The sequence below is a fragment of the Neolamprologus brichardi genome, chromosome 19 (assembly GCF_056152115.1).
Source record: "Neolamprologus brichardi isolate AB-2024 chromosome 19, ASM5615211v1, whole genome shotgun sequence".
In the NCBI taxonomy this organism is placed as follows: domain Eukaryota; kingdom Metazoa; phylum Chordata; class Actinopteri; order Cichliformes; family Cichlidae; genus Neolamprologus; species Neolamprologus brichardi.
The window spans coordinates 10,306,238-10,333,141 of record NC_142122.1 but is presented as its reverse complement, the minus strand read 5'-3'; the positions used below and the strand labels follow the sequence as shown (position 1 = coordinate 10,333,141).

The window sequence follows — 26,904 nt, the reverse complement described above, 5'->3', positions numbered from 1 at the left end:
AGAGTAGTGGGAGCTGAAAAAAAGGTAAACACATGCATATATAAATAAATGTTTTCCAAATGCACAGCCTGCAGTTTGACAATAGAAATATTACTTTTTTTTTTTTTACCCTGACTGCTCTGTTAGAGCTGACGTTTGCTTAGTAATAGATAAGCATGCTTAAATTACCTGAATAAAATTGAATACCAGTCTCAATTCACAAGACTTTTAATGTAGCATGAAGCACGAAGAAAGGACGCATGGGCACACACCTTGCAAAACCATGACTTGTTGCTTTTATACTTTGGACTTTTCATCTTCAGTTTATTGATCAGATTAGAGTGATATCAAGTACTTTTAATAACTTGGAAGCTCTTTTTTATTTTCTCTTTCACACATTGCTGGCTGGCCTTTTTTTTTAGCAGCTATGACTAAACTATGACTGCTACCATTGTGGCTCACATCACTAAAATTAAACAGTTAACTTTTTAATGCTTTGGTTAATAAGCAGCCATTAGTTGTAGGATAGTATATAATTTTTAGTTAATTACATTAAATTTAGTCACATTGAAACAGCTACACAAATATTTATTACCAAAGGCTATTTTACAAAGCATGAAGCCACACAATGAACTGAATTGTAACTTTAGTTAGTATAACTGTGATACACTTATACTGACTCACATGTTTAAAAAGTAAAGAATGTGAAACATGTGTGCATAATGTTGACTATATTTTGTATTTGCAGCTGTTTTTTAAGGAGGCAGGATCACATTTAGCATTTAAGTTAGACATGTTTAAAACATGAGGCTTGCACAGCTTGCTTCATTGCCACACAATGCCTTGTAACCTGAGGCACGGAGCCAACTGCATCACCTAGATTAAAATGGTCCACGTCACAACAACACTGCTACTTCCTCCTCATTCCAACTTTATTCCACCTTTATCGTTATCTTTATCTTTGTAGGTCTCTGCTTTCTTTTTTATATATTAATAAGTTGCTGCTGAATTTGTGAAATTTGACCTGCTATAGTCCAGTCAATGTTTTTTCATCCCGAGACACTGTGTAAAAATGACATATAAAAAAAGAATGAAATAATTTGCAAAATATATTACATTAAAACTGAGAAAATTGATTGTCTTGTCAAAGGATATTTCAAAAAAAGTTGGGACAGGTGTTTATTGTGCTACCAACACTGTAAGCGTTCTGAAAGCCAAATCTTCCCACTGTTACTTGCTTCATGATTTCAGCTGGGCTCATTTTTTCTGTTTTTCTGAGCTTACCCCATATTTCCACTGGTTTATCAGTTTGGACTATACATGTAGGCTAGTTTAGCACCCTGACTCTTACTGCGCTAAAAAATGATTGTCTGACCAAGATAACTGGATAACAGCAGATGTTTCACATATCATTCAGGATTAATTGTGTTTTTAACTTCAAGAAGCACTAATATTTAGTCAGAGGTCAAATGACCCAGCTCAGTGAAGGCTGCACTGATTCTGGATCACTTTTGATTTAGCCCCTTGCAGTGACGTGCATAACTTATACAGGGAAGCGTTTTAAGATTCTCAAACAGTGAGACTCGAACAGTCTTAACGATCATGTTCAACTAGGTGCTTTTTTAGCTTTACAAAAGTTTTCAGTCAGTTGCAAATTTTTAAAAACATGTTCCTCGCTTCACATTTCAAATGAGCCTAGTGTTGGAGATAATTGCACTTCTTTAACAGTAAAATTCACTTGAGACTACTACTTGAGAATGTTGTTGCATATTGTAACTATAATGTGAGAAAAGAACAAAAATAATGAGCTTACTCCCAGTCCCATGCAGGCTGAAGGGCTTAAGATCCCGAGCAAAGCTAGTCCAGAGTTGAAAATCAGCTTGCTGAGGGTCAGTTCTGTACTCCTTTCTTCCGTGTTCTCCTTTCCACACTACTTTTTTTCACCCTCTGTTTTTTATTAACCCTTTTCGTTCTGTTCTTGCAACCTTTTTTTTTTAAACTTTCCTTCTCTCCTTTTCTCTTTGTTTACCTCTGAGCTTGTTCTTCTCTCATTTCTCCCATCGTATCAGTCAAAAAGACTGATACGTGTCATAATCAGGCAGAACAAAGACAAGTTTGTACAAATCTTCCCTTCTTGACTAAGATGAACTAAATGCATTTTTATCTCTGATCACTAAGATACAGTATTTACTCCCTGCATCCACACAGACCAAGGAGTCCATCATTTTGTTTCCTTCCTTCCTTTGAGTCTTTTCTTCCTCTGACACTTGATCGGCCTGTTTTCACTCGGTGACTCTGATGTGCTCTCCGGTTACTCTCAGGTAAGCACTCCTCTGTCAGCTGCTGACGTATGAGCTGCTGTATTGGTTCAGTTGGTAGTGCAAAAGTGTACCAGCCATCAAAGACTTTCTCAAGGGCCTCCTGCATTATTCACTTTATCTAAAAGCACATACACAAAAAGGTGAACCAAGTAAAAGCCACACAGATATACAAAAGTACACCGAGAGACTCAAATAGCTTGGAGTTATATACAGGGTACATTTAAAATTCAAATTATTTGCATTATTTGAGAATGCGGCTTATAGGCTGCTTTTACTTTAGCAGCTGTTATTGTTTTGCTAATGATATTAAATTATTAAAGATCATCAAACTTTCATTTGTTACACAGAATGCAGGCATGACAACATCCAGTAAAAATCCAGATTTTTGCTCATCAGAATACTAAAAGATTCAAATCTTACTTTTTGTAGACTTCGTCTAATCATTTGTCATCATTTTCTTTTAAATAGCTGCCAATCTATCACATATTAATGCATATATCAAACAAGTTCAGTCCCTTTGGCCAAACTTTGAAAATGTCCCTTCAGTAATTAGTGCATTGGCAGTCAACATTCTGCACTCTTACATGTTTGGACTATTAGCTCATAATAGTTAATGTAACTGCTGTGAAAGTATCACTAATGAGACAGCTTACTGACTTGTGTGACTATTATATGACATATTAGCGCAACCATTCTCCCCATAATTGTCTCTTGTACACAGAAAGAGTTTTTTTTAATTAAAGTGGAGCAAAACACATACTGATCAAAGCTTGAAATAGTTATTTAAGTAGATATTGTCTGAATGGTCTGTTCACTACTACTGGTGCTTTAACTGAAGCCCAGAATGAAAACAGAATCAAGTGAAACACACAGCGTATTTCATGCTTAGAACAATATTTTAAGCCTTCAGTTTTATTCGAATGCATTTTGTACCTGATCAGGATAATGTCCTGGGGGTCACTGACCCACACTTGTTTTAAGGCTTTGGCTCGTGTTACAGCTCATGTGATTAGTTGTGGGTCAACAACCCTCAGGACCACCTCTAACGGGCCAACTGCACTAATGCCTGAGACTCTGCATCAGCTGAAGAAGCCTCTTAGAAGGTGAAAGGGAGGTGGACGGTCTTCATCGGCCAAAAATCTGTCCAGCTGTCTTTTTTTCAAGCACTCAAGAATAAAGAAAATTTAGAAAAACACCCAAAAGCCAGTACAAAGAAGAGACAGTTACTTATGTTTATTAAATGTATTGCAGACATGTATTGCATCAAAACAGACAGAAACTTTACTTTGTTCATTTTACAGTAGTAGCACCATTAAAGGTGTGCGTTTGAGCCTTTCATGCTTTGTTCCATTGTAATGAGGATGTGTTACCACGGTGAGGCAGTGCTGCCTCAGTCTTAATGATCTGACATCTGACACTCAACTACTTAGCAGCTGAAGTACAAAGGATCTCCCTGTTTTTGTTGGAAAGGTGGACAAATATAGCGAAGGTCATTTCTGACAATCTGAGGCTTATTAGGCCTCGAACAAAATGTGTCCTTGAATTATATAAATCACCAGATCATTTTCCTGCAAAGGTAAGATTACTGCAGATATTCTTTCCTGTAAAAGCTGTGCGTTGGAAACTATTATCACCAAAATGTACTTAAGAGTCAATTTGTTAAATCAGGCATGATTAGCCCTGACAACATTGGAGTTTATATATATATATATATATATATATATATATATATATATATATATATATATATATATATATATGTAGATATATATATAAACTTAATGAATGTTACTCTATTAAGGTATGAAATGTAATGAAATATTGCTCATTTGAGGGTAGTCTTACGCATGTCATACTCAAGGGTAGAATTCCAGCAAAACAAATGTCTGCATTACTGAAGTGGAGAACATATTTATATACTTATTTAAAAGCAACAAAAGAAATGTGTAGTGGTATATTCATTGCATATTATAATGCATATATAGGTGAATACTCTTATAACACACAAAATACATAATTTCACACAAAATTCGTAAAATTAATGCATGCTTAAATTCACAGTCATCTACGTTTTAGGCTGCAGAATAAAATACCTAAAACAAACAAACAAAAAAACCCTGTTACTTCCTGATTTCAGCAGAAGTTTTGTCTCTGAGAATTTCGGCAGAAATAACTCTGCCCTTCGACTAAAGCCAGTTCCCATTTATAACCTCAGCAGGGGAGTATAATGGTGCCATTATGTCAAAGTGAAAGTGATTCTCTTCCATGGACATCACCCGAATCCGAACATCACCCGAAGGACTGCAGCGTCATCGTTTCCATGACAACGGACGCTAAATTTTCCTTTAGGATGACGTATGGGAATACTTATGATGTTTGGGACTTACACTTTCACCTTTGCATATTAATGTCAGACTGTAAACTTTATATAGTTTGCCCCATTTAATTTGATTTTTTAAAATAAATTCTCTAATTTCATTTTTATTTTAAACATATAAAAACGTAACTCAAAATCAGGAAAATACCCATCCTTAATTACCTAACTGATTAAAAAAAATGTAAAAAGATGGCTTTTGTCTGTGATGAAGACCATCACAAATAAAGTTTTACGGAAAGAGACAAACGTAGGGGGCCGTGTCAGCTGTCAGTGGTCACGTGACCCGGAAAATGTGGGGCTTAATTCCTGTGTTGGACTGCTCCCAGCTGCTGCGCTTCTGCCCTTCGCAGTGCAAGCCCTTCGTCTTCCCTATCACGACCCCCGACCCTTGGGTGGACCCTCCTAAGCGCACCATGTCGGGTAAGAGACTGACTGACTCTCTCAGACGTTACACTGACATCGGAACCCGGTCGCACCGGACCGGACCGGAGCTGAGCTGCACGAACTGCATGCATCCTCCGAAATACCAACGCGTACTAGTCAAACTCTGGGGCTTTAGAGCGGCTGCAGCACCCGCTCCCACGCTCATGTGGTGCACAGAAGTTGCGATTTAGTGGTTTAAATGGTTGTGTAGTCATAGAGTTGCTTTGATGAGTTTCTGCAGAGGTTTGGACCAAAGTAAAGCTGGCGATGGTGAAAAGTAGCACATCCGGTCACAAGCGTCAAAATCGGAGTAGTTTTAAGCGATTAAAAAGGTACAAACGTACAAACAACTACGGATCTAACAAACCGTTGTTTTTTGTTTGTTTTTTTAAATTCACCTTTATTTCAGGCAACATTAGTCCATAAAAAAACAACCCAAAAACTTCAAGCAGACGAAACTATCACAAAATATGCAGACACTTGTTACAATGTTTAGAAAAGCTGGAGGCGTACCTTGTGTCACCACGTGTTATAACAGTCAAAGCTCTTACTGTTGAATTTATTGACTCATTTAAACGCCACATAAATTTGTACATATGCGTCAGTAAAGCATGAAAAAGATTCTTTAAAAGGTGAGACACCTGCAGTTTTTTCATTATTGCTGTACTGTAATTTTAAAGTAATTTTAAAACAATCGGTCTTCAAAGTTATGCTATTTTATATATACAAGCAGCATAAATATAAGGATATTGAATACTCAGACGTGAGGTGCTTAGACCAAAATATAGCCTTAAATACAATTACTACTGTAGTTGCTCCCTATCAGCTAACATCTTTAGTCTTACATGGATGTTTAACTCTAATTAGTATGCCCATAGCTGATAAGTACATCTGGATTTCACAGGGTGGGCATGTGGGAATTCCCTGTGTTACCTCACCCACAGTCATGATTTCATCATACAAACTGTAGTGAGTTGGATAAGCCTAGGACCAAGACTGAAAGCCAGCTGGTGGCATATTTACAGTACACAAATGTGAGTGGTTTTGGCATTTTATTTTTCACCAAAGGTTTGTACATCTACTTGTAGAGAAGCATGAGGCTGTATCCATGCACTGATCAAGTGATTAGTCTGTAACCAGAAAACTGAACAAGTTTTGATCTGCAAATCTGCTTTTTGCATTTTTAGATATATTTTTTCTTTTTCAGTGAAAATCAGTGTACGCAGCAAAATGTAATACTTGTTTAGAAGCCGTGTAAACCTTTTCAGTCTGTTTTTGATTGTTCTATGGCTTGCCCTCCCCTCTACTCAAACTGGTAACAATTTTCTCTACACTTTATCCCTCAGCGTCTTACGTGTGCTTTTATTTTTTTAGAAATACATTGTTAACTTCCTGTTTTTGTTCAATTAACTTCACTTTGTTTCTCAATGTGGACGTGCGCTGCTGTATGTAGGCTTGAAGTTGTCTCCTCCCCCTTCCTGTCAGTACACTAAAACATCTTTAGTGTCTCTCTGTGTGTTACTGTGAAAGTCTTAATGTGGCTAACAATTTAATATGGAACATATACTTATATAATTACTATTATAATGTGTGTACAACACTGTAACACTAACAGTTACTTATGTATGCAGTTGTCTGCTTCCAGTACAGGTTACTCATGAAACAAGCAACTGCAACTCAAAGGTTTGGGATCACATGTTCTTTAAAAGAAAGCCATACTTGTTTTCATCTAATATAATCATTGCACATTGATTGCAACAGTTCTGATTAGTTTATATCAAATAAAGACAAATGTGATTTTCGTAAACAAAGGAGGCTTTTGAGCAGACTTCACATTTTGAACTGGGTAATCATCATTCTTCACATCATACCTAGAGGTCACGAGGCTTCATGTAGCCACGTTTAACCCTGTGAGAATGCAACACATGCTTCCTGTTCTGCCCTGTAGGTGAGAGAAGCCTTTCTTGTACGCTGAAACAGTCCGCTTAGAATTCCTTGAATAAGATCTTAGCAACTGTACAACACAGCCACGTGGGTCAGGTTTCTCAGAAGCCCCCCGACAGCTCATACGTTCAGCTTGATAAATGCTCTCAGCTGGCTCCAGGCCTGCTTTCCCTCAACATTGCTTGCCCCCTGTGGTTGCTAATTTATGCTCTGGGGACTCATCATACGCTGACCTTTGCATAACTGGTTTTAGGATGAATAAAATTTGATAAAATGAATTGTATTGATGCAGGAGATTACGGTAATTGCAGAAGGGGATCATGAGGCTTCAATTGATGTCTGCTTTAGAGGAAAAGTGGAAGCGGGGCCACGGGTTTAGTTGGTTTTACTCAAAATTAGTAATACTGCTTCTATTAGCAGTAATATTTTTATATACATTTATGTAAATGTGTTGGTGAAAAGGCCTTCACTAGAAAAGAAAAGAGAATCTTAAGAAAATAAAGCGAAATGAAATGCAGTCTGCAATGATAATTCACCTCTTACTTAATTTAATACAGAGCTGAATGAAAAGACCTGTGGGACCTGCTGTTGACACCTTTAGGTGTAAAATAAAATGCACTTTTTCCAGTCTTTTTGCAGAAAGATGGTATTTAAGACATTTGTATTTAAAGCTGTCGGAATGTATAAATGTTTTTAGCCTGTGACAGAAAGACACATGAAGTTATGGCAGTAATGTTATGATGCATTATTCTTCTGGCTCAGTGTGTGAATGTGTGTGTTTCTGCAAACAGACCAAGCTTTTGTGACACTGGCCACAAATGACAGCTATGCAAAGGGAGCGATGGTCCTCGGCCAGTCGTTACGAAGCCACAACACAACCAGGAAGCTGGTCGCTCTCGTGGGGCCACATGTTGCAGAACCTTGCAGGTAACAGCATCAGCTGTTTAGCCATTACCGGAGGATAAGAGGTGACATACATGCTGATGTAAATCATACCGTCTGCTTTATAGAGATGTGCTGCGCTCCATTTTTGATGAGGTGCATGTGGTGGACGTGATGGATTCAGGCGATTCAGCTCATCTGGCCTTGATGAAGCGTCCGGACCTGGGGGTGACGTTCACCAAACTGCACTGCTGGACGCTCACGCAGTACAGCAAGTGTGTGTTCATGGACGCTGACACACTGGTGAGAAAGAGATCTGTTAACAGCACAAAGACCACACAGCATTGGCTCTTTTTTTGTAGCGATGTAAAGACACAGTGGACATCTAAAATACTTTCCTTCTCAAACCTCTCCCGTTTTCATGAATGATTCTTAATACATCTATATTTATGCATTCAGGTGCTGTCCAACATAGATGAACTCTTTGAGAGAGAGGAGTTATCTGCTGCTCCAGATCCTGGTTGGCCAGATTGTTTCAACTCTGGGGTATTTGTCTTCAGACCATCCAATGAGACCCACGAGAAGCTCATCACATTCTGTGGTGAAAATGGCAGCTTTGATGGCAAGTGAATCTGTGTAAATAGATCCAAACATAATATCGTCTACAGTGAAAAGTAAGGGCCAGCTGTGGTCCTTCTTGTCTTATCGTGCTTAAACTCTAACAGCTAAACTGCAGATAAAACGTTTACAATTTCCATTATTTAACCTGCTCAGTAAAGGTGATGAGAGCTATTTCCTCATTGCTGTAGTTATATGCTCATCAAGCAAAAGGAAGGCATTCCTGAAGTAAATCTCTGGGAATCATGAATATCTGTTTAAATCACTGCTGCAATATATCGAGTAGCTGTTAACAACTTATATGGTTGAGATCACTGTTCCTGGCAGCATGATGGAGAAAAATATTTATATTTTTCAGTAAAAAGTGGTTTCCAAATGTCTTCTTAGTGGCCTTGTAGGCAGCCTTTTGTGGGAATGGCTGGTGGTATTTAGTGTGAACACTAAACACTCTCATCTCTTGAAAGTAATAGGAACTCAGATAATCTGTCCACAGAATGACTCGTTGCAGAGGGTTTCTTTGAATAAACAAGTTTGAGTATCTGAATAAACTGTGCTTTCTTTTAAAAGCCCTGGTTATATTTGGACAGTGCACGCATGAACGTGATGGAAAATGGCACCAGAATAAGTGTTTTTGTTAACCTTTTTACTTTTATTTTACTATGTCGTTTCAGGAAGTCCCATATCAAAATCAATGATTTAGCTAAGGTAGCAACCAAAGCAATTCCCAAATCAATTAAAAACAAAAAGAAATCAAGTGGACGAAAGATCAAAGCTACTTCTATGATCAGAATTGAGTCTGTGACTCAGTAAATAGCTAAATCATAGAAATCTAAAAAAGCTTTTGCCATATGTTGTTACTCATTGTATCTTCCCACAGCGTTGTAGCACACCCTTTCAGCTTCTATTTTTACATGTCAGATAGGACACAGCCTGTGGGAATGTACAGAATGCAATGGTGGTGGGTATTCTTGTAACTACCATAGTGTGTGTGTGTGTGTGTGTGTGTGTGGATTACAGCAGTGAGAGAAGAGCGGTCAGATGAGGTGAAAATGCCAGAAACTGAAGAACATCTTTATCCTTTATTAGAAAGACACTAAATTAAAAGCGTCAAATGCTCTTTTCAAGTAATTTGTCTGCTATCACTAATATAAAGACTATTGTGTATTTTTGGCTACCTCTCATTGTGTTCCGTTATATCGTGAAGTGTATTTGATAATACTTGTCTGCTTGTCTTTGTCTTCAGGTGGGGATCAGGGAGTTCTCAACAGTTACTTTAACACCTGGGCGACGGCAGATATTTCCAAACACCTCCCCTTTATCTACAACCTCAGCAGCATTGCCATCTACTCCTACCTACCAGCTTTCAAACAGTTAGTATGCAAGCACATGCGCACAGTTCCTCTTTGAAAACTGCAGAAACTAGTGGATGTGAACATGTGAGGAAATACTCAATGCACTCATTATGTGGTTAAGGTGACATAACTTCCTCAAGGTCAGTTCAAAGGTCTTGTGTTTGTGTGTGTGTCAGTGGTTGGGGGTTAAATTACAAGAAGCCACTGAAACAGATCGCTAGTTTTACCAAAACCTGGCTCGAATAAGAGGAACTAGAGCAGCTATATATGCCGTTTCATTTAAATCCTTTTGGAGGAGATCGGTGGATGTAGTAAATGGCCTGTATTTGTATAGCGCTTTACTAGTCCTTAAGGACCCCAAAGCGCTTTACACAATCAGTCATCCACCCATTCACACATTGTAGCCACAGCCACCCTGGGGCGCACTGACAGAGGCGAGGCTGCCGGACACTGGCGCCACCGGGCCCTCTGACCACCACCAGTAGGCAACAGGTGAAGTGTCTTGCCCAAGGACACAACGACCGAGACTGTCCAAGCTGGGGCTCGAACCGGCAACCTTCCGATTACAAGGCGAACTCCCAACTCTTGGGACAAATGACACAAAGCTGCATGTGTGTCATGCAGCTTTTTAAGTACACGCTTTAGAATCCATTGGTCATTCTTTGATCAGCAGTCACATTATCAATAAACAACTAGTTCTATTAGCAGCCATAGATGTCCTAACACGACATAACTCCATCATGCTGGTTTGAATCTTGGGGTAAACCCTCTCATTGCTTGATATTTCTCCTGTTTTCATCCAAGTAATTTTCTCCTCTTCTAGAGTTTCCACTATCAGTAGATTACAATAATGTTTTTTTTTACTTTTAAGGTCCCTGTTGAGAGTTTACATGAACAGCTAACTGTCAGTCTGTTGCTTAATGACTTTTAAACTAGTGAAAATAATTAGGGACATTTTTCTTTTGAATTTAAGAAAAGTGAATTAAGATCACCCTTAAGTCACTTCTTCATTGCTTCATTTCAAAACCACTGTTGAAGCAATACACAGAAGCAAAGCTGTGTTCATGTCCAAATAGTTAGAAAGTAAGAAAGAGAAAGAAATGGAGGTTGACTCAAACTGGTTTGCAGTATGACTAAACTGGATCATTCCCACTTTTAAGAAATCTTACTGGAGTTCACAAATTCTTTGGACAAAAGTACAGTGATAATTTTAATTCAGCCCTTCAAAATAAACGTCTTCTTCTTGTCCTCCTTCTTTGTCAGCAAAGCCACAGTTTCTATGTTCACCACATCTTATCCCTAGCATCCTCTTCTCCCACACCAATTCTCTGCATGTCCTCCTTCACTATATCCATTAACTCCTTTTTAGATTTTCCTCTCTACCTCCTGCATTGCAGCTCCATATCCATCATCCTTTGTCCAGTATAGCCACTATCCCTCGTCTGCACATGCCTCTCTAATTTTGAGCTGTTCCTCTGATCTGTAATCTTGTGCATTCTGGTCATTTCCAGAATTGACAGGAAATAATCTCATGCTGTAAACTGTAGTTTGTGTGTTGCAAATTTGGTGCAACATTCTAATTTGGACATAGGTGTGAATGTGAGTGTCAACGGTTGTCTTTCTGTGCTAGACTACTGATCTCTCACAACACTCCATCCCAACTGGGATAGTCTCCAGCACTCCCAAGAATAAGTGGAAGAGAATGGATGGATGGATGAAGTGTTTAGAGCCCTCTCGCTGCATGTTTCTCTCGCTCTCCTTTCCCCCTCTCACGGTCTTCTGTTTGTTTGCAAAGGTACGGCCAAGGCGCAAAGGTGGTGCACTTCCTGGGCAAAGTGAAACCGTGGAACTACTCCTACGATCCTCAGAGCGGCGAGGTCAAAGGTCAGTCCTCACCTGACCCCTGCGTGCTGCACCCTGACTATCTGCTGATGTGGTGGCAGGTGTACACCAAATCTGTGCTGCCTTTACTGCAGAAGGCCTACGGAGACACTCCCTTCCTCAGCGGCTTTATAGAGCAGAACGATGAGGTATGTTAACGGTTTGTGGGTCTCGGGTGTGGCTGGTGGGAATGTGATGAAACATTAATGACTATGAATGTATGTGATTTTAGGTGTTGTAGCATGTTGCATAATCAGCATTTCCTGACTGTTTTGAAACTTCTAATTGCATAGCAACTCTTCTTTATATTGCACATATCTTTTAAGTGTGAAATTCCGTCATGTTGAGCAATTACCAAATCTTTAAATTGTTTCAATTTCTTGTAAAGCTGCATTTAAAACGCCAGGTTTAGTCATAATAGTGATAGTAAATAAGAGCTGATTGGTTCCACATTCCTCAGCACCAGACGATGTCTGTCGCTACTGATTTCGTCATTCCTCTCAGCAGTGCCACAACTGCATGAATAGCTTACTGTCATCAGTGAGCCGTGCTGGGACCTTCAACTGTTTAACACAGAATAGCAGGAAGTTGTCGTGCAGTCTGTAAGTCACAGCACTGTAGTGAAATAGCTCTGTCACAAAGGAACGCTGCCAAAAGCCAGTGGCTTTGCCCTGAAACTGTGCCATGTTGTCTCACACTTACATGTTTATACAGACAAGCAGGAGGAGAAAGGGAATTTTCCATTTGCTATGACTAACTTTTTAAGACTATAGTGGTGTAGTTCTTTAGATCTGGACTTAGATCTGTTTTATTTAAAGAAGTCCAGATGCTTTTCTTTGCAAGCTCCTTTGACTACAATGACCTGGATGACTGAGAACCTTCACAGACATCTGTTTTATTTCACGTTTTTATAGAAGACTTTAAATGATGAGTAGAAATTCGACGCAATTTTTGATCCAGCTGCATTAATGACAGTATCAAGAAATCTCACTAAAAAAGTGATTAGAATGCATGTTTAAAGTTTGATATTTGAAGATTTTTCTCTTCATACTCATAATTGTATATCTATGAGTATGATAGTCTGAAAGGATTATGATGTGTAAAAAACACAAACAAACAAAAAAACTAAATTAAGGGGAATAAACTGATTGGAGACTGTTGTGAATCAGGAAACAACTTCTGGTATTAAAATATTTGATTAAGTTATAAATTCTACCTGATTCTTCCACCTGATACAGTTTATTAAGTGCACATCCAGCATCTAGAACTGTTTATTTTTATAGTGTTATGATAAATTATCTCAGAAAATAGTACTACTCTTATCTCCTGCAAAATGTCTCGTTTATATTTTTACTGTCCTTAAGAAATGCCTGCACGTACCGAACGTGTCTCAAGGCCAGAAAAGAGCAAATTCCTCTGTGCGGTAATTCCAGCGGAGCATGGCCGGGCTTGAGGAAAGCAGTCCTTATAAAGTATTGCTCTAGTTTCACTTGATGATTCATTCATTCACTCTCCATGTCATGCAGGGTAAGCTTCACGGGCATGTAAGAGAGGAGTCGGTGTCCTCTCCTCCTTCTGTGCCTCAGAAGATTTCATCGTCGGAGCGGAAGCAGCGTTGGGAAGCGGGCCAGATCGACTACATGGGTGACGACTCGTTTGCCAACATCGAGGAAAAACTTAACTCTTTCCTAAAGTAGTGGGCAACCGAGGGAGCGTGACGGACACCGGTTGAAGCTCTGTGAGGTTGGGTGGGGGTGGAAGGTGGGAGTGTAAACCGCCACTCAGTGAATCACAGGGGCTTGATTGGCAGGCGACTGGATGAATGCTTCTGAGCAAATTTCGGTCTCCACCTCTGCATCCTGAGAGGGTTAAGTGTGACAAAAACAAAATTCCCATGCACTCCACCTTCCACTTTTTTTTCCTCTTAAAGGAAAAATTGGACATTTTAGGATAAATTACTTTCTTGCTGAGAGTTAGGGGAGAAGATTCACATGGTTTTATAGTAAGTGTGAAGCTATAGCAGCAGCTGACCAACTAACTCCCTTAGCACAGATCACACGTTATTAAGTGCTGTGTATATTCTGAGATGTAATTTAGTTGCATAGCTAACGGTACAAAAAATATGTAGAGAGAGATATTTTAAAGAATCCTAGAGATGTGTCTTGTCTATCTGGAGTATTACAGTATAGTAGTATAATGGAGAATTTGTTATGTCAAAAAAACAAAGCTAAATCCAGTATTTTCACTGATCCCTTACATTACAATGAAAGACAGAGGTTGTGGATCTCAGCTTCACCCCATGCAAACATTTTAAAAGTCTGGGTAGAGACTGAACATGTATTAATTTGTATAAACTATCTTTGGAGATGCTTTTTACAACTGAAATAAAAAAAAAATTAAATTAAATTTTAACTTTCTTTTCCATCCTATTTACCTGCCCAAGGTTATGTGACCCAATCGCCAAGTGATGTATCAAGGTCACAAATATTGAGTGGAAGCTGCTAGTCTGTGTCCAAAGTAAACAAAGACTAGCGATTGATTAGAAACTCTCTACAAAAGCAGAAGTGTAAAGAAACAACGGTTCTGTTTTATAACCTGTAACGTATCAATTTTCTTGGCCAAGCACCTTGAGCCACATATATACATAAACTCTGATTTTTATTTTTTCTTTAGTGTTCACTGATGAATTTTATGATGAGAAAATGAACTGCAATCGATGGACCTCCAGGTGCTGGTTGGTCAGTTGTGCTCTGGCTGTTTCTCCAGCTCGAGTCTTCGTGCTAAGCGAGGTTATCCAGCTGTGTGGAGCAAATCCTCTCACCAAACTCTCGACAAGAAAGAAAAAAACTGTAGCTACCTCCTAAAATGTCTGTTCCTTTTAAGTGCACCTGTTGAAAACGGACTCGCAGTTCCGAGTCTTCCTGATCTTTGGAAAATCTGAGCAGCTCAGCAGAAATGCAGACGCTTCAGGATTTTTCCGTCTATCCTACCGGCAATAAACCTCTATGTCTAAACCACTTTAAAGCAGATATGCAGACAGTTATTAAAATCCCGCTTTACATGACAGTTCACCTCACTGGAGTGCACAGATGAGCGTTCCTGTCTGTGCCTCTGACACTCACCAGCTCCCTGTGACTTCAGCTTTGTGTTGTCTGGTATCGTATTAGAGCAAGACGTGTTGTGTTGTATTTGCATGGCACAGAGTTAAAACATGGATCAGTAATGAGGTGCTTCCACCCACATCTTCTGTTAACAGTCAGGTTTGTCTTGTGTTTTCATGGGATTGAACCATAGCACACTCGTCAGACATCTGTTACCGTCCATCCGTCTCCTGCATGTACGTCCCTGTCAAACTTGCATCAGTGCGTCTGTGCCATTAACTGGCTTCCTTTCTGTAGTGTAACCAGCTGCCTTATTGCTGTTCACTGTTTACAAAACCTCACTTACTGTAACTGCTGCTAGTAGCACAACAGATTGAACGTTGACTCCGTCCCTTGCTGTTGCCAATACCCTCTTTGCTTCAATCCTGCCGAGTGCCCCTCAAAACTGTTACCCACAGCTGTTAAGTAAAACACTCCTAAAACAAGCTGGCAAGGTTAAGGGAGAAGTCCATATGTAGCTTTCTGGGTTGCAATTGTAGTGACGCGAGTTAGTGCACATCTGTCCTGTTTCCTAGCTGTTAGCTGTACATCCCTCTGAAAACTCAAATAAAAAAAACAAAAAAAACCACCTTTAATCCACCTCGTGTTGTTTAATTTTTACTGTACTTGTTGTTGGATGTAGTGCTGCAACTGTGCTATTTGATTTCTGTCAAACATCAAGGCTGTGGAGAATCAAGTGTAAACAGCCAAAATGTCTGGTTTTATATTGACTAAGAGATTTGGAAACTATTTAAAGCTACATTTTATTTTGGAAACTAATCCATTTTAGAGGTTGGTTAGATGGTTCAGACGTTTACTGAACATGCTGCCATCATTTATTCTACTTTTCCTTTACGTGGTGTGACAACAGATTTTTTTCTTCATTTAAGTTTTCATTTAACATCTGGAAGCTGTTGTATTTACAGTTATATATAGCAGATACAGATGTACTACATCAGTCATGTGCATTTCTTTAATTTTAGAGTTATAAAAAAAAACTCAAAACACTCTCACAACTGTTCAGTTTTGTATGGGGAAAACTGAAAAGTTAAAACTGTTACAAGGTAGTTAGGTTTGTCCAACCTTCACCTCCTTTAATTATTAACCTTAATCTTTTTATCAGCCGCTTCCAGTAATCAGCACAGTATTGGCTTGTTAAAACATGTAAATCAAGAGTAGCAGTTGCTAAACATCACAGCTGAATAATAAGAATGCTTGCCAAGTGGTACGTCCTGCACCTTTGTATCAAAATGGTGACTTAAAAACCGTTGAGCACATTTATCATCAACAGAAACTATGCCTGACCATGACGAACGAATACACAATAACTGATGGTTACGGTTCAAATGCAAATCGTTGTTTGTAACTCGTTAACGCTTCAGTTCAAGTCCAGTACCAGACGTCTACAGCTCCATCAGAGCTACGATGTCATCGATGCGAGATGTCTTCCTGTCAGTGTTGGTGGATCCGAATGCCTTCTCCATCAGGTCCTGTTTCTTCCTCTGGATCTTCACCATATTCTCCTCCACTGAATCCTTCACAATGAACTGCAGCAAAAAAACACAAACATGGTAACATGATTAGTTCTCTAGTAATCTAGCATCTTTTTTTAAATTTAAAAATAAACAAAAATCACCAATTAGAAAAAAGCAAAATATGTCTTTCCAATACTATAAATAGTGAGAGCCAAATTACTGACCTTAGTGACTACAACTTTCCTTTTCTGGCCCAAACGGTGGCAGCGATCAATGCACTGCTCTTCAGTAGCTGGGTTCCATGCCTAAGACACAAACACAGAGAGAGAGAGTTCACGGTAACTGAAAATATGCAATATTTATTCCTGAAAACCTTCTATGACAAGATAGATTTCGAGATTTCATTCTTAGAGATCGTCTTTGTCATCCTTGTGCACAAACATCTAACGGGATGTAACGAATGCTGAGTAGTGGTGCACTCTGATGCCATTTTGACTTGTCATGCAACCCCCATGACATTGCTAGCTACATTGGTGCAACCAATGCAGCTTGCTGGGCTAGGCTGGAGGCACAAATGTGCAAGTAGGTCAGCCTGTGAAACATTAATGCAGCCACAGGGATTCCCTGCTGCAACAGCTGAAAAAGATCAGATGTTCTGCAGAAAATCTACCATCACTTTATTTCAGTTAACTAATGATTTTTTTAAGCAGCAGAACTGAATAAACTTCAGTGAGTCAAGCATCCATCCGGTGTGAATATAGATGATTGTGGCACAGTGTTGGCATCTGCACAAGCAATGACCAGTGAGCATTACCTCAACATTATCCTTAGGTGGTAAAGCAAGCCAGATCCTAATGCATACCAGTTCTATCAGTTTAGTTATGAGATAAGAGCCCAAGTCCCGACCTAGTCACACAGCCATGTATGGCATTTGTGTTGTTTTCTTTTTTCCTTTCATTTTTTTAATGATTAAAAAAAGATTAACAAACTTTATTTAATGTTCAGAGACCTGTTCCTCGCCTATTCCAGTCAGTCTACCTCCACTACATACACCAAACAAAATCTCAATCTTTGATAACATGATTCCTAGATGTTGTCAATTTGTTACATAACTTAGTCTTTGGCCACCAACCTAAGTATGCTGTCTCATGCATATAACCATGTGGTTGAATGTCTGCTTCCACCAGGCTTTGTACTTACGGGGTCCATGAGAAAAACGTGAGAGGCAGCGGTCAAGTTAAGCCCCACTCCTCCGGCTTTGAGTGACAGGAGCATGATGGTAGGGCTGTCGGCCGCTGAGCTCTGAAACTCCTGGATGACTTGAGTCCTTTTCTTCTGGGTCATGGTGCCGTCCAAACGCACAAAACTGAAGCCATGCTCTCTGGTGAGGAGGAAACACTTCCATGATGACCAATCAAATAAAATATTTAATACAATCAATTACATTTACACCACAGTCTGTATGTTTTCAGTGCTAGTTTCTGTCTTGTAGCAGATAAATCAATAGGCTTTAAAGCAATCATTAATAATAGTAAAGGTAAATAAAAAACGATGACTGAAATGATTAGCCAATTTTACTGAAATAGAAGACACATTTAGAGCTTCCTTCATAAATTTTATTTATTGCACTGTATTTTTCCCTGGTCATCAAAGCCAGAGCTGCTCCTACTCCTTTTTGTTTTGGCTGCTCCCTTTAGGGGTCGCCACAGCAGATCATCTGCCTCATTTTCATCCTACCCCAGCATCCTCTTCTGTCACACCAACCAACCACCACCAACTTCCTTTTTTCTTCCTGCTTCCATATCCATCATCCTTTGTTTAATCCCTCCACTAAGCTACATGTCCAAAGTATCTGAACTGTACTTCTCTAACTTTGTCTCCAAACTGCTCTCATAGAACCATTTCTTGTTCATTATGGTCACTGCCAATGAAAATCTTGGCATTTTTAGCTCAGCCTACTGCTTTTTGTTAGTACCAATGTCTCCAAACCATACATTAAAGCATGTCTCACTACTGTTTTCACTCTTACACTCTCTTATGTGCAGTCATTGATGTGGAGGGTTGATCCCAGGTATTTAAACTAATCCATCTTTACTACCTCTGCTCCTTGCATCTTCACCATTCCTCCAGCCTCCCTCTAATACGAGAATACGAACATGTATTCTGTTTTGCTTCCACTGACTTTCAATCCACCAGCTACCTGCTCTCACTTAAGATCCCAATGTCCAAACATCATAGTCCACGGATACTCCCGCCTGATCTCATCTGTCAACCTGCTCATCACCAAACAAACAAGATTGGGCTCAGTGCTGATCCCTGATGTAAGCCCCTCTCCAACATAATCCCATCTGTCACTCATACTGCATACGTCACCACTGTCTTGCCGTCCTCCATCAAAGCCACAGCAATCACTGCAAATCCTGAATCTATGATCTTAGTGTTGTTTACCTGAGTGGAGTCTCCAGGATGGTGAGGAAGCGTGTAAACTGAGAGATGACCAAACACTTTATGCTGCTGTCTTTAGATCGCAACCTGAGCAGATTTCCCATGAGTGCTTGCACCTGCAAACACACAGATTTTCACACAGCACAGAACAAACCCATTTTCCACTCCTGCCAAATCAAAACCGTGGAGCTACCTGCTTGCTTTAAGTTTTTGGCACCACCTCAGCTAAAGTTGTGAAAGAGAACTAATCTGCTCTATTATATACAAAATATCAGACCACTGATTGCTTAGAGATTAGCAGTCACTTGAGTCTCCATGTGTGCACCCTGGGCTTAATGACACAAGGTGTGATGAACAACCACCTGCTGAGAATCAGAAAAACCTTAACCTTGGTTATATTCCAGTGTTTGTGTTCATGTTCTGTTTGATATAAAAGTACCCAGTACCAAAAGCAAGCGAAGACTAGCTGAAGCTTTACCACGTGTTGAAAATTAAGCTTAAGGGATGGCTCCTGTTTTAGGGTCTACTGAGTGCGTTTGTTATTTTCTCCTACTTAATTTGAGTGAAGTGAGTACCTTTGAGCTTGTCCTCCACCTCTCAGGCTTTGTAATATTCTCTTCTTCCATTTCCTCTTGTGGAAACTCCACCAGTTCACTGGTCTTGATTTCACCTCGACACAGAGGACAGTGCGCCACCTCCTGTGCCAACATATGGAGCATCAGCAAAGAGAGAAATATGAATTTAAATTAAACTCAATATGTATTTGTTTTATGTAGAATGACAGCTAATTTACAAATGCCTGATGCACATATACCTGTCCTGAAGTGCTGATGACCTGTGCGATGCATGGCCGGCAGTATACGTGGGCGCAGTGTGTAATGACGGGCAGACGGACCGAGTCCAGACACACGGAGCACTCCTCATCAGAGCCGCTGGCCAGCACCAACCGCAGCTTTTCTATGAGACGCTCCCGCAGCTCTGCTGGTGTTGCTGCAGCACCTAAAGCCAGAAAGTGATGAGGAGGGAAAGAAATAATCAAACAAAGTAATTGGAAAAAGGAGAAACATTTCTAATGTTTGTATTAATACAAGTACTTGTTTGACTGATTATCTCAGAACAGGTAGTGTTAAGAAAAAGGTTTTACCAGCAAAGTCAACTGTTTGCCTAAAGTGTCTTTATATTTGAACTCAACACGTTAGAGCTCAAGATAGCAACAGAACAAAGTAAAAAACATTATCAAGCAAAAAACAACAAAATCCCCACTAATGAGTTTCCTCATTGATAAGGTTGATCATCGAGTGTTTTCAAAAGTTTTGATCTCGTTAATCCACAAATTTCAGATTTTACCTAAATCTGAGGACATCTTTGCCAGCAGGTCAGGGTGGCAGCAGTGCTGACGGAGCCTCATGAGAATGGCAAGCACATCAGCATAATTCCTCAAGACTGTACCTTCAGCTACATATCTGCAAAAATGAACGTAAAATCGTATTTTATTATAACATTTGACATGAATGGATGAATCAAGAGTCACATGTCCCGTCAATCTCACACAGGTACTTTCTGTCTTAGCAAAAACACTCGTCACTCGCAAGCATGCTTGCGCAAGTACACTGACACGCTCCACACGTACCTGCCAATGGTGTTTTTTCCTTCAGTGCGTGCCAACTCGTACTCCTCCCTCTCTGGTTGGCTGAGCTCTACCTGCTCCACGTAGACTTTCTTCTCAGGCAGTGACACCAGAGGCCGCCCGTTCACCTCACTGTTTTTGGTCCGTCTCAGGGTGATGCACTTCACTAGTGTCTGAAGGTGTCTGCACACAGTAGCAAGTATCACAGACTAATACTGTAAGGTGTCTGATTATTAATAGTACTTTATAATAAATTCTTTAAAAAAAAAAAACTTTTATCATACCCTCACACAAAATGCGGGGCATGATCTGCGGTGCCACTGCAGGGGAGGCGGCGCACCTGCATGGCAACCGCAATTACGCCTAGCCGGCTTAAAGTCTGTGCTGACTGAGTGTTGTTGGTATATGTCCAGCAGTGAGCTGCAGAGCTATAGTAAAAGTATGCTGAAAAGCATGAACGAGTGGTCAGGTCTGTAGTGGATCTTTCACAGTAACGTGAAAGTGATTCTGGCAAAGTGATTTTGATTAAAAACTTGGATACGAGGCTCTCTGTACAAGAGATTAGACCCTGGAGCTTTAAGCTTTTGTTTGGACAAAGAAAAACTTTAAAAGTCAAGAAATGCAACAATGAGCAAGGAGTAGGGAACACAAACAATATTAAAATTAAAGTAAGGAGACACAAGCAAAGCAAATAGGCTTTAAACAGAAAGATTATTGCTACTCTTAAGTGAATGGCACCCTCTGCAGGATTGATGATGCGGTGCTGCAGTCTAGAAGTTAAAGGATCTCTGAGCACTCACTGCAGGCCGGCCCTGTCTCCTTGTGTAACGGGTCTCTGGATCACTCTGTTCCACCACTCTCTCGTATCAAAGGGCTTCAGACCCAGGAAGGCCACCAGCATCCACAGATCCCTCACACTGTTCTGGATGGGAGTACCTGAAGAGAAGGAGGAAGAGGAATGAGTGTGCTTGTTTACTACATATTCAAAAAACATAATAGCGTACTGTGATGTCGTCGAGGATTTGTTTATTTAGGTATTTACAGTTGTGGTATTAAGATCTATCAAACCAATATCATCTGTGATGTAACAGAAATTACCATAATTTCTGTTATTTTCATTCTGTAGATGAAGACGCTAATGAAACAGCACAGAATGGTCACAATTATGGTATTAGTTTAGAGCTGTCTACCGTGCCAGTCTACAAAAATACACATTAAAATAAATGCATTGCAAATAAATGCAAGTAGACACTTTAAAAACTGGTCTAACAAAGTTTATATTTTTTATGAGTCTGAAACAGTTCATCTTCAAATGTTATACCTATAACAAATTTACAGAAAATATTAAATATTTTAAAACTTGTATCTCCTTGAGTTTCATTTCAGACTTTTAAATGACCAGTAGAAACCCTGCCATACCATCGCTGTCATCTATTGAAATCTGTGTGTGTGTATTTAGACATGGGATACCTGAAAGAATCCAGCGTCTCTGAGCTTTCAGGTCAAGTACAGCTTTACTCATCTGTGCATTTGGGTTTCTTATGATGTGTCCCTCATCTAGCACAACCCTCAGCCAGCTGATCCCATGGAGGGGACTCTTATTCTGAAAGGAAATCATTATAGTACATTAGGGATCTGCTAAGAGAAAAATCCAGTCCAGTTACTTATGAATTATTTTTCTGGATTATCTTCAGTTTTAATTTGTGTGAATATTTCAGTCCACACTGCAACACATTTGTGTATATACTCACCCCAAAATCAGAAGAGAGGACATTGTACGTGGTGATCACTACATCCTGAGAGGACAGAAACTTTTTACTCCTGTTTCTCTCTGGACCGTAATACAAATACACATTCAGCTTCACATTAGGGTCCACATGCTGCTCAAACTGGTCCTGCATAAAAGAAGAGAGGAAAATGATGAAAAAAAAACTACACATTGCTTAACTTTAATTGTAGCCAATTGTTATGGCATGCAAAAATACAGTTCTTTCAAAGTGTGCCTTCTTACCAGCCAGTTACTGAGCACAGAGAGGGGGCAGATGATGAGAGTTGTTCTTGCTTTTAAGTCATCTGTGCTTTCAGCGATGGAGGATTCAGCACCTGCACATTAAAAAAAAAAGAAGCCCAAATCAAATATTAAATGACTGTCCAAGTTCTATTTCTTTAAACAGAAATATAAACATAAAACACTCAATAAAAATGCACTGTTGGAACTCACTCTGAGTGAGACTGGACTTCTTGTCGGTTTTCTTCTTCTTTGAGCCTGTGCCAGATGTTGAGCCACTCAGAGCTGCAGCAAAGTCCAGATCCTCAAACAACACCGATCCCTCTGCACCAAGAGCATACAAGTCAATAATTTTACTCACAGGAAATGATTATTAAGAGTGTTTAGAAGCAAAACAAGAAATCAGTTCAGTGCAATCATGCATCTACTTTCTCATCAGTAAATGGACTGGTTCTTTTAAAGCATTTCTCTACTCTATCCGAGCACTCACAGTTATACAACATGCCTCATTCACCCATTCATTCTACCCAAGTTCTTTCTATCGTACATTCACACACACAGTTCTACAGGTTAGTGTTATACCTTTGCTTGGTTTTCTCTTGGTTGCTTTCATCTTCTCTTTGCTCTTACCTGTGCACAGGTCAGGTTAAGGTTAAGTCAGGTTAAAAATGCAAGTAAGTCACAAATGCACAAACAAAAGTTTTAAAATAAACACGTGGAGATGACAATTCTTACTTTTCTCTGACTTATCTGCTGCCTTCACTGCATGTGGTTCATCAACACAGATCACCTCCTCCTGGGTACTGATTCACACAGGGGAATTGGGTCATGAGCTAACACAGAATATAATAGTGCAGAAAATAGATTCCCAATTCCAAAAAGGTTGTGACACTGTGTAAAATGTATATAAAAACAGAATGCAATGACTTGCAAATCTCTGGAAAAGCAAGTGGTACTAAAAAGAAAGCTGGGGGAATATTTAGCAGCTAATTATGTTAATTAGCAAAACATCAGTAACATGACTGGGCATAAAAAGAGCATCTTAGGGAGGCAGAGGGTCACCAATCTGCAAAAACTGTCTACAAATTGTGGAACAACTTCAAAATAGTGTTCCTCAATGCAAAATTGTGAAGACTTTAAATACCTTACTATCTGCAGTACATAATATCATCAAAAAATTCAGAGAATCTGGAGAAATCTCTGTGCACAGGCTAAAAATCGTTATTGAAGTCTGTGATCTTTGGGTCCTCAGCTGGCACTGCATTAAAACAGACATTATTTTGCCACTAAAATCAATGCATGGACTTGGGTAAGATTTAGTGCCTGTGGAATTGGAAGCGTGCACATTGGGAAAGGCATCATTAATTTGAAAGGTGTATGGATGTTTACAGTTTTGTAGAGGGGATGCTCCACAGTGGTAAACATGGCGCTGTCCCACTGTCCCAGTTTATTTTTGAGACATGTATTTTACACTGAGTCCCAACTTTTTTGGAATTGAGGTTGTATAATTTGAGTGGAATGTACATCAATAATACACTCACAGGTTAGAACCACTTGATGTGCCACTCACTCCAGCTCCACCTGCACTGCTGCCTCCTGAAGCAAACACACCACATGTTTTATTTAATTTCAACAAAATCATAAAATGTGTTGAAAGTTTTCAGTACCTTCCAGTGTCAGGGCCATTTGTGACATCGTTTTAGCTTTAATGGGTGAAACCTTCTCAACCTGCACACATATAAACACACATTTTGTAATCGGTGAAAACAAATTACTCATGAAGCATATTGCCTAAAAAGACTGCAACACACGCCTACTTACACATTTCTCCACAGGCAGCAGCTTTCCTTTGTGAAAATTGGTGAGAATCAGTGCAATTACAGTCAGAGTTTTACCCTAAAAGAAAGGAAACAGTGCAATATACGCTGACTGTGGATGCTGTTAGAATATGATCACGTGATGTGTGCAGTTAAATATGTGTATCTGTGTGTCACCTACCAGCCCCATGTCATCTGCCAGTATGCCTCCACGAACCCTCTCTGGTAGCTCTTTGGCAGAGAAACACGTGAGGGTGTTGTAGTATAGCTCGCCTCTCTTCTCCCAAAACGGCGGCAGGGCAGCTTTGTTTTCCCTCGCGCACATCCAGGACAGCGCCTGCTTCTGATGGAGCAGGAGGGGAGTAGCCACAGACTGGAAAGAGAGACGGTTGTATGTTAAACACTAAAGCTGCACTCCGATATAAAGAAAAGCGAAATGTAGTGACAGCTTGGAGAGAAATACAAAACTCTTTCCTTAACTCCAGTATAAAAAAATAAAATGATCTCAATCATTGCATTTAACTGTTGTTTATGAAGTTTAAAAACAAACATATTGCAGACAAAAGCAGGTAATAAATAAAAACAGATAAACAGATTAAATACCTACCACAGCAGCTTCTTTCTCTCCATCCTTACTCTCCATCAACCCTTCGAAAAGGTTATCAAATGCATTTTTTAGCTGAAAGGAAAAAAATATGAGTAAAAAAACATTGTTTTCAACACAGATACATGTTGGTCCATCCCATGAGTTTGTTATTTATTTGCTTGTAAGGTGTCCTTGAGTGTTTTCGGACCTATAAATAAAATGTATAATTATTATTATTATTTTATTATAAGCTATAAAGCCTTACAGAGTACTACTAAAACATTTAATGTAATTTATTTACCTCGTCGGCAGTTAGTGCAGTGGTCACACCTTTTTTTGACGAAAATGCGTGAGCATCTTGACTATTATACCACTGCTGATTGTCGCCTGAAATCCAACGCATGCAGGTAAATGAAGAACCACGATCATACACACACATTAAATTTGAGTAAATTAAGTCCAGCGATTGTGCAGGGCGTACCTTTCAGTTTGCCTCCCTCTGTGTTCAGCTTATATCCTCGGCGTGACATATGTTCCAGTACAGAATTTTTACTCTCTTCTTTCCCCCAGAAGGACAGCATCACCGGCATGGTGTAGGTGTTTTTTGTCCCCGAGTATACCACCCTGAAAAAGTAATGAGAAGTGTATTAGTACACGTAGGAAATTACAATTTGCCAACATTAATCCTCTAATAATGAACATGCGCCTCAGCTCAATGTCACTTTGCCAATGTCATGTCTGGTTTTGCAGATTTTTGCAGGAAGATGCCCTTCCTGCAAAAATCTCTTCTCTTGGAAGCAAACCCAGTATCCTACATTTGTTATCCAAAACAGTACACTATAAGGAATATATGTACAAAAAAAAGGAGTAAATGGTTTGATTAATAATGTGATTTTAGTGGTCTGCAACACCTGAGTACTTTTATTTAGGGGTTCAAGTAATGATAGTCCTATTTTCTGAAAGGGAGAATAGTCTCGGGCACATAGCAGCTCACCCTTCTACTTTAGCTATGTTGTTGTCCATGATGTAAGCCATTGCTGCTGCCAGCTCCTTCTTGATGTGTCCGACTTGATTTCCATAAATGTTGGCAACCATCACTGCGTTGCGGTCATATGGATTCTGAGGCTGCCGCACTAAACCGACCATCTCCCCTTGGTTCACCTGTCCAGAGAGTAAAAACACCTTTTGCTTTTCAGGTTTCTCCACATGTTTCTGACCTGTGTGGTAGAACTGATCTGTGTTGTCTCCTCTGTCCACTAGAGGAATAAAAGAGACCCTGACTGATCCTCACCACCCCTGAGTAATATCTGAGGCCGACCACGGTTCCCTTGAGCTGACCAAACAGCACGCTGCCGTCTGCATCGGGCTCCTCAGACGCTGCAGCTCTGATGGCCTGTGAGAGAGTCTCTGCATTGGATTCATGGCGATCTGTGAAGAGGTCCACCTCACTGAACCTGCCCCAACCAAACTTCCACCTGCGGTTGAACTGCATGACTGCAGCAGAGATGAAAGAACATGAGTTTAGATAACAGAGTACTCTGGACTGATGTGATAAGATAAGCTGCAGACTGTAACGACAGAAAATACGCATTCTAAATTCGAGGACACGCCGACGCAGAAATAGCACGTAAACAGTGGGATTAAACTATAATATAAATAACAATATAATAAAGTTAGCGTCTCAACCTATACCTACACACAGACTTATAAGCTATTAAGAGTTAGCATGTGTAGTGTGTCCATACAAATAAAAGACTGTTACAGAGTGTCGACATGAAACAAATCGTTCATACTGTTTAACTTCCTCTCGGCGAAGACTGTAGTTTGTTGTTTTTGACGTATTTTGTTGACGTTTGAGCTACTTTCATCTGCTGCTTATTCAAAAAGTAAAAACGCCTTTAGTTGCTCTATAACTTCCGGTACTGCTTTTCAAAATAAATTATTATTTCGTTTAAAAATATCGCCCATTAAATAGACATTTTTATATGAGAGCATTCATGTTTAGTCATCAAATGAGTTGTAAAGTAAA

General features: G+C 39.6%; 2 protein-coding genes across 2 annotated transcripts; one reads left to right on the top strand and one right to left on the bottom strand.

Annotated features, from left to right (window-relative positions):
• The first annotated feature begins 4,960 nt into the window (after nucleotides 1-4,960).
• Nucleotides 4,961-15,506, top strand: gyg1a (glycogenin 1a). The gene is made up of 7 exons (XM_087832993.1): nucleotides 4,961-5,097; nucleotides 7,836-7,971; nucleotides 8,055-8,229; nucleotides 8,386-8,548; nucleotides 9,788-9,914; nucleotides 11,692-11,926; nucleotides 13,304-15,506. Exons 1-7 carry the CDS (start codon nucleotides 4,968-4,970, stop codon nucleotides 13,472-13,474), a joined length of 1,137 nt encoding a protein of 378 aa, XP_087689119.1. The 5' UTR covers nucleotides 4,961-4,967; the 3' UTR covers nucleotides 13,475-15,506.
• Nucleotides 15,507-15,700: 194 nt separating this feature from the next.
• On the bottom strand, nucleotides 15,701-26,771 carry hltf (helicase-like transcription factor). Its single transcript, XM_006798725.2, has 25 exons — nucleotides 26,669-26,771; nucleotides 26,167-26,369; nucleotides 25,870-26,036; nucleotides 25,357-25,499; nucleotides 25,177-25,262; nucleotides 24,897-24,968; nucleotides 24,471-24,662; nucleotides 24,294-24,368; nucleotides 24,140-24,200; nucleotides 24,014-24,068; nucleotides 23,208-23,275; nucleotides 23,055-23,102; nucleotides 22,686-22,796; nucleotides 22,476-22,567; nucleotides 22,216-22,359; nucleotides 21,935-22,067; nucleotides 21,265-21,400; nucleotides 20,468-20,647; nucleotides 20,185-20,300; nucleotides 19,652-19,836; nucleotides 19,413-19,535; nucleotides 18,841-18,953; nucleotides 17,593-17,773; nucleotides 16,617-16,697; nucleotides 15,701-16,464 (listed from the first exon to the last, which is right to left on the bottom strand). The coding sequence occupies exons 2-25, from the start codon at nucleotides 26,365-26,367 to the stop codon at nucleotides 16,321-16,323; spliced, it is 2,907 nt and encodes a 968-aa protein (XP_006798788.2). The 5' UTR covers nucleotides 26,368-26,369; nucleotides 26,669-26,771; the 3' UTR covers nucleotides 15,701-16,320.
• Nucleotides 26,772-26,904: the final 133 nt, after the last annotated feature.

Bases quoted from the DNA above. Each gene is read 5' to 3' on its own strand.
- hltf (XM_006798725.2), bottom strand. From the start codon at position 26,367: ATGCAGTTCAACCGCAGGTGGAAGTTTGGTTGGGGCAGGTTCAGTGAG. The intron at 20,648-21,264 runs GTGAGTGCTCAG...TACTGTGTGCAG, and splicing joins GGAGACAGGGCCGGCCTGCA to ACACCTTCAGACACTAGTGA. The intron at 17,774-18,840 runs GTAAACAACACT...CCTCCTCACCAG, and splicing joins ATCCTGGAGACTCCACTCAG to AGAGCATGGCTTCAGTTTTG.
- gyg1a (XM_087832993.1), top strand. From the start codon at position 4,968: ATGTGGGGCTTAATTCCTGTGTTGGACTGCTCCCAGCTGCTGCGCTTC. The intron at 5,098-7,835 runs GTAAGAGACTGA...TTCTGCAAACAG, and splicing joins TCCTAAGCGCACCATGTCGG to ACCAAGCTTTTGTGACACTG. The intron at 11,927-13,303 runs GTATGTTAACGG...CATGTCATGCAG, and splicing joins TTATAGAGCAGAACGATGAG to GGTAAGCTTCACGGGCATGT.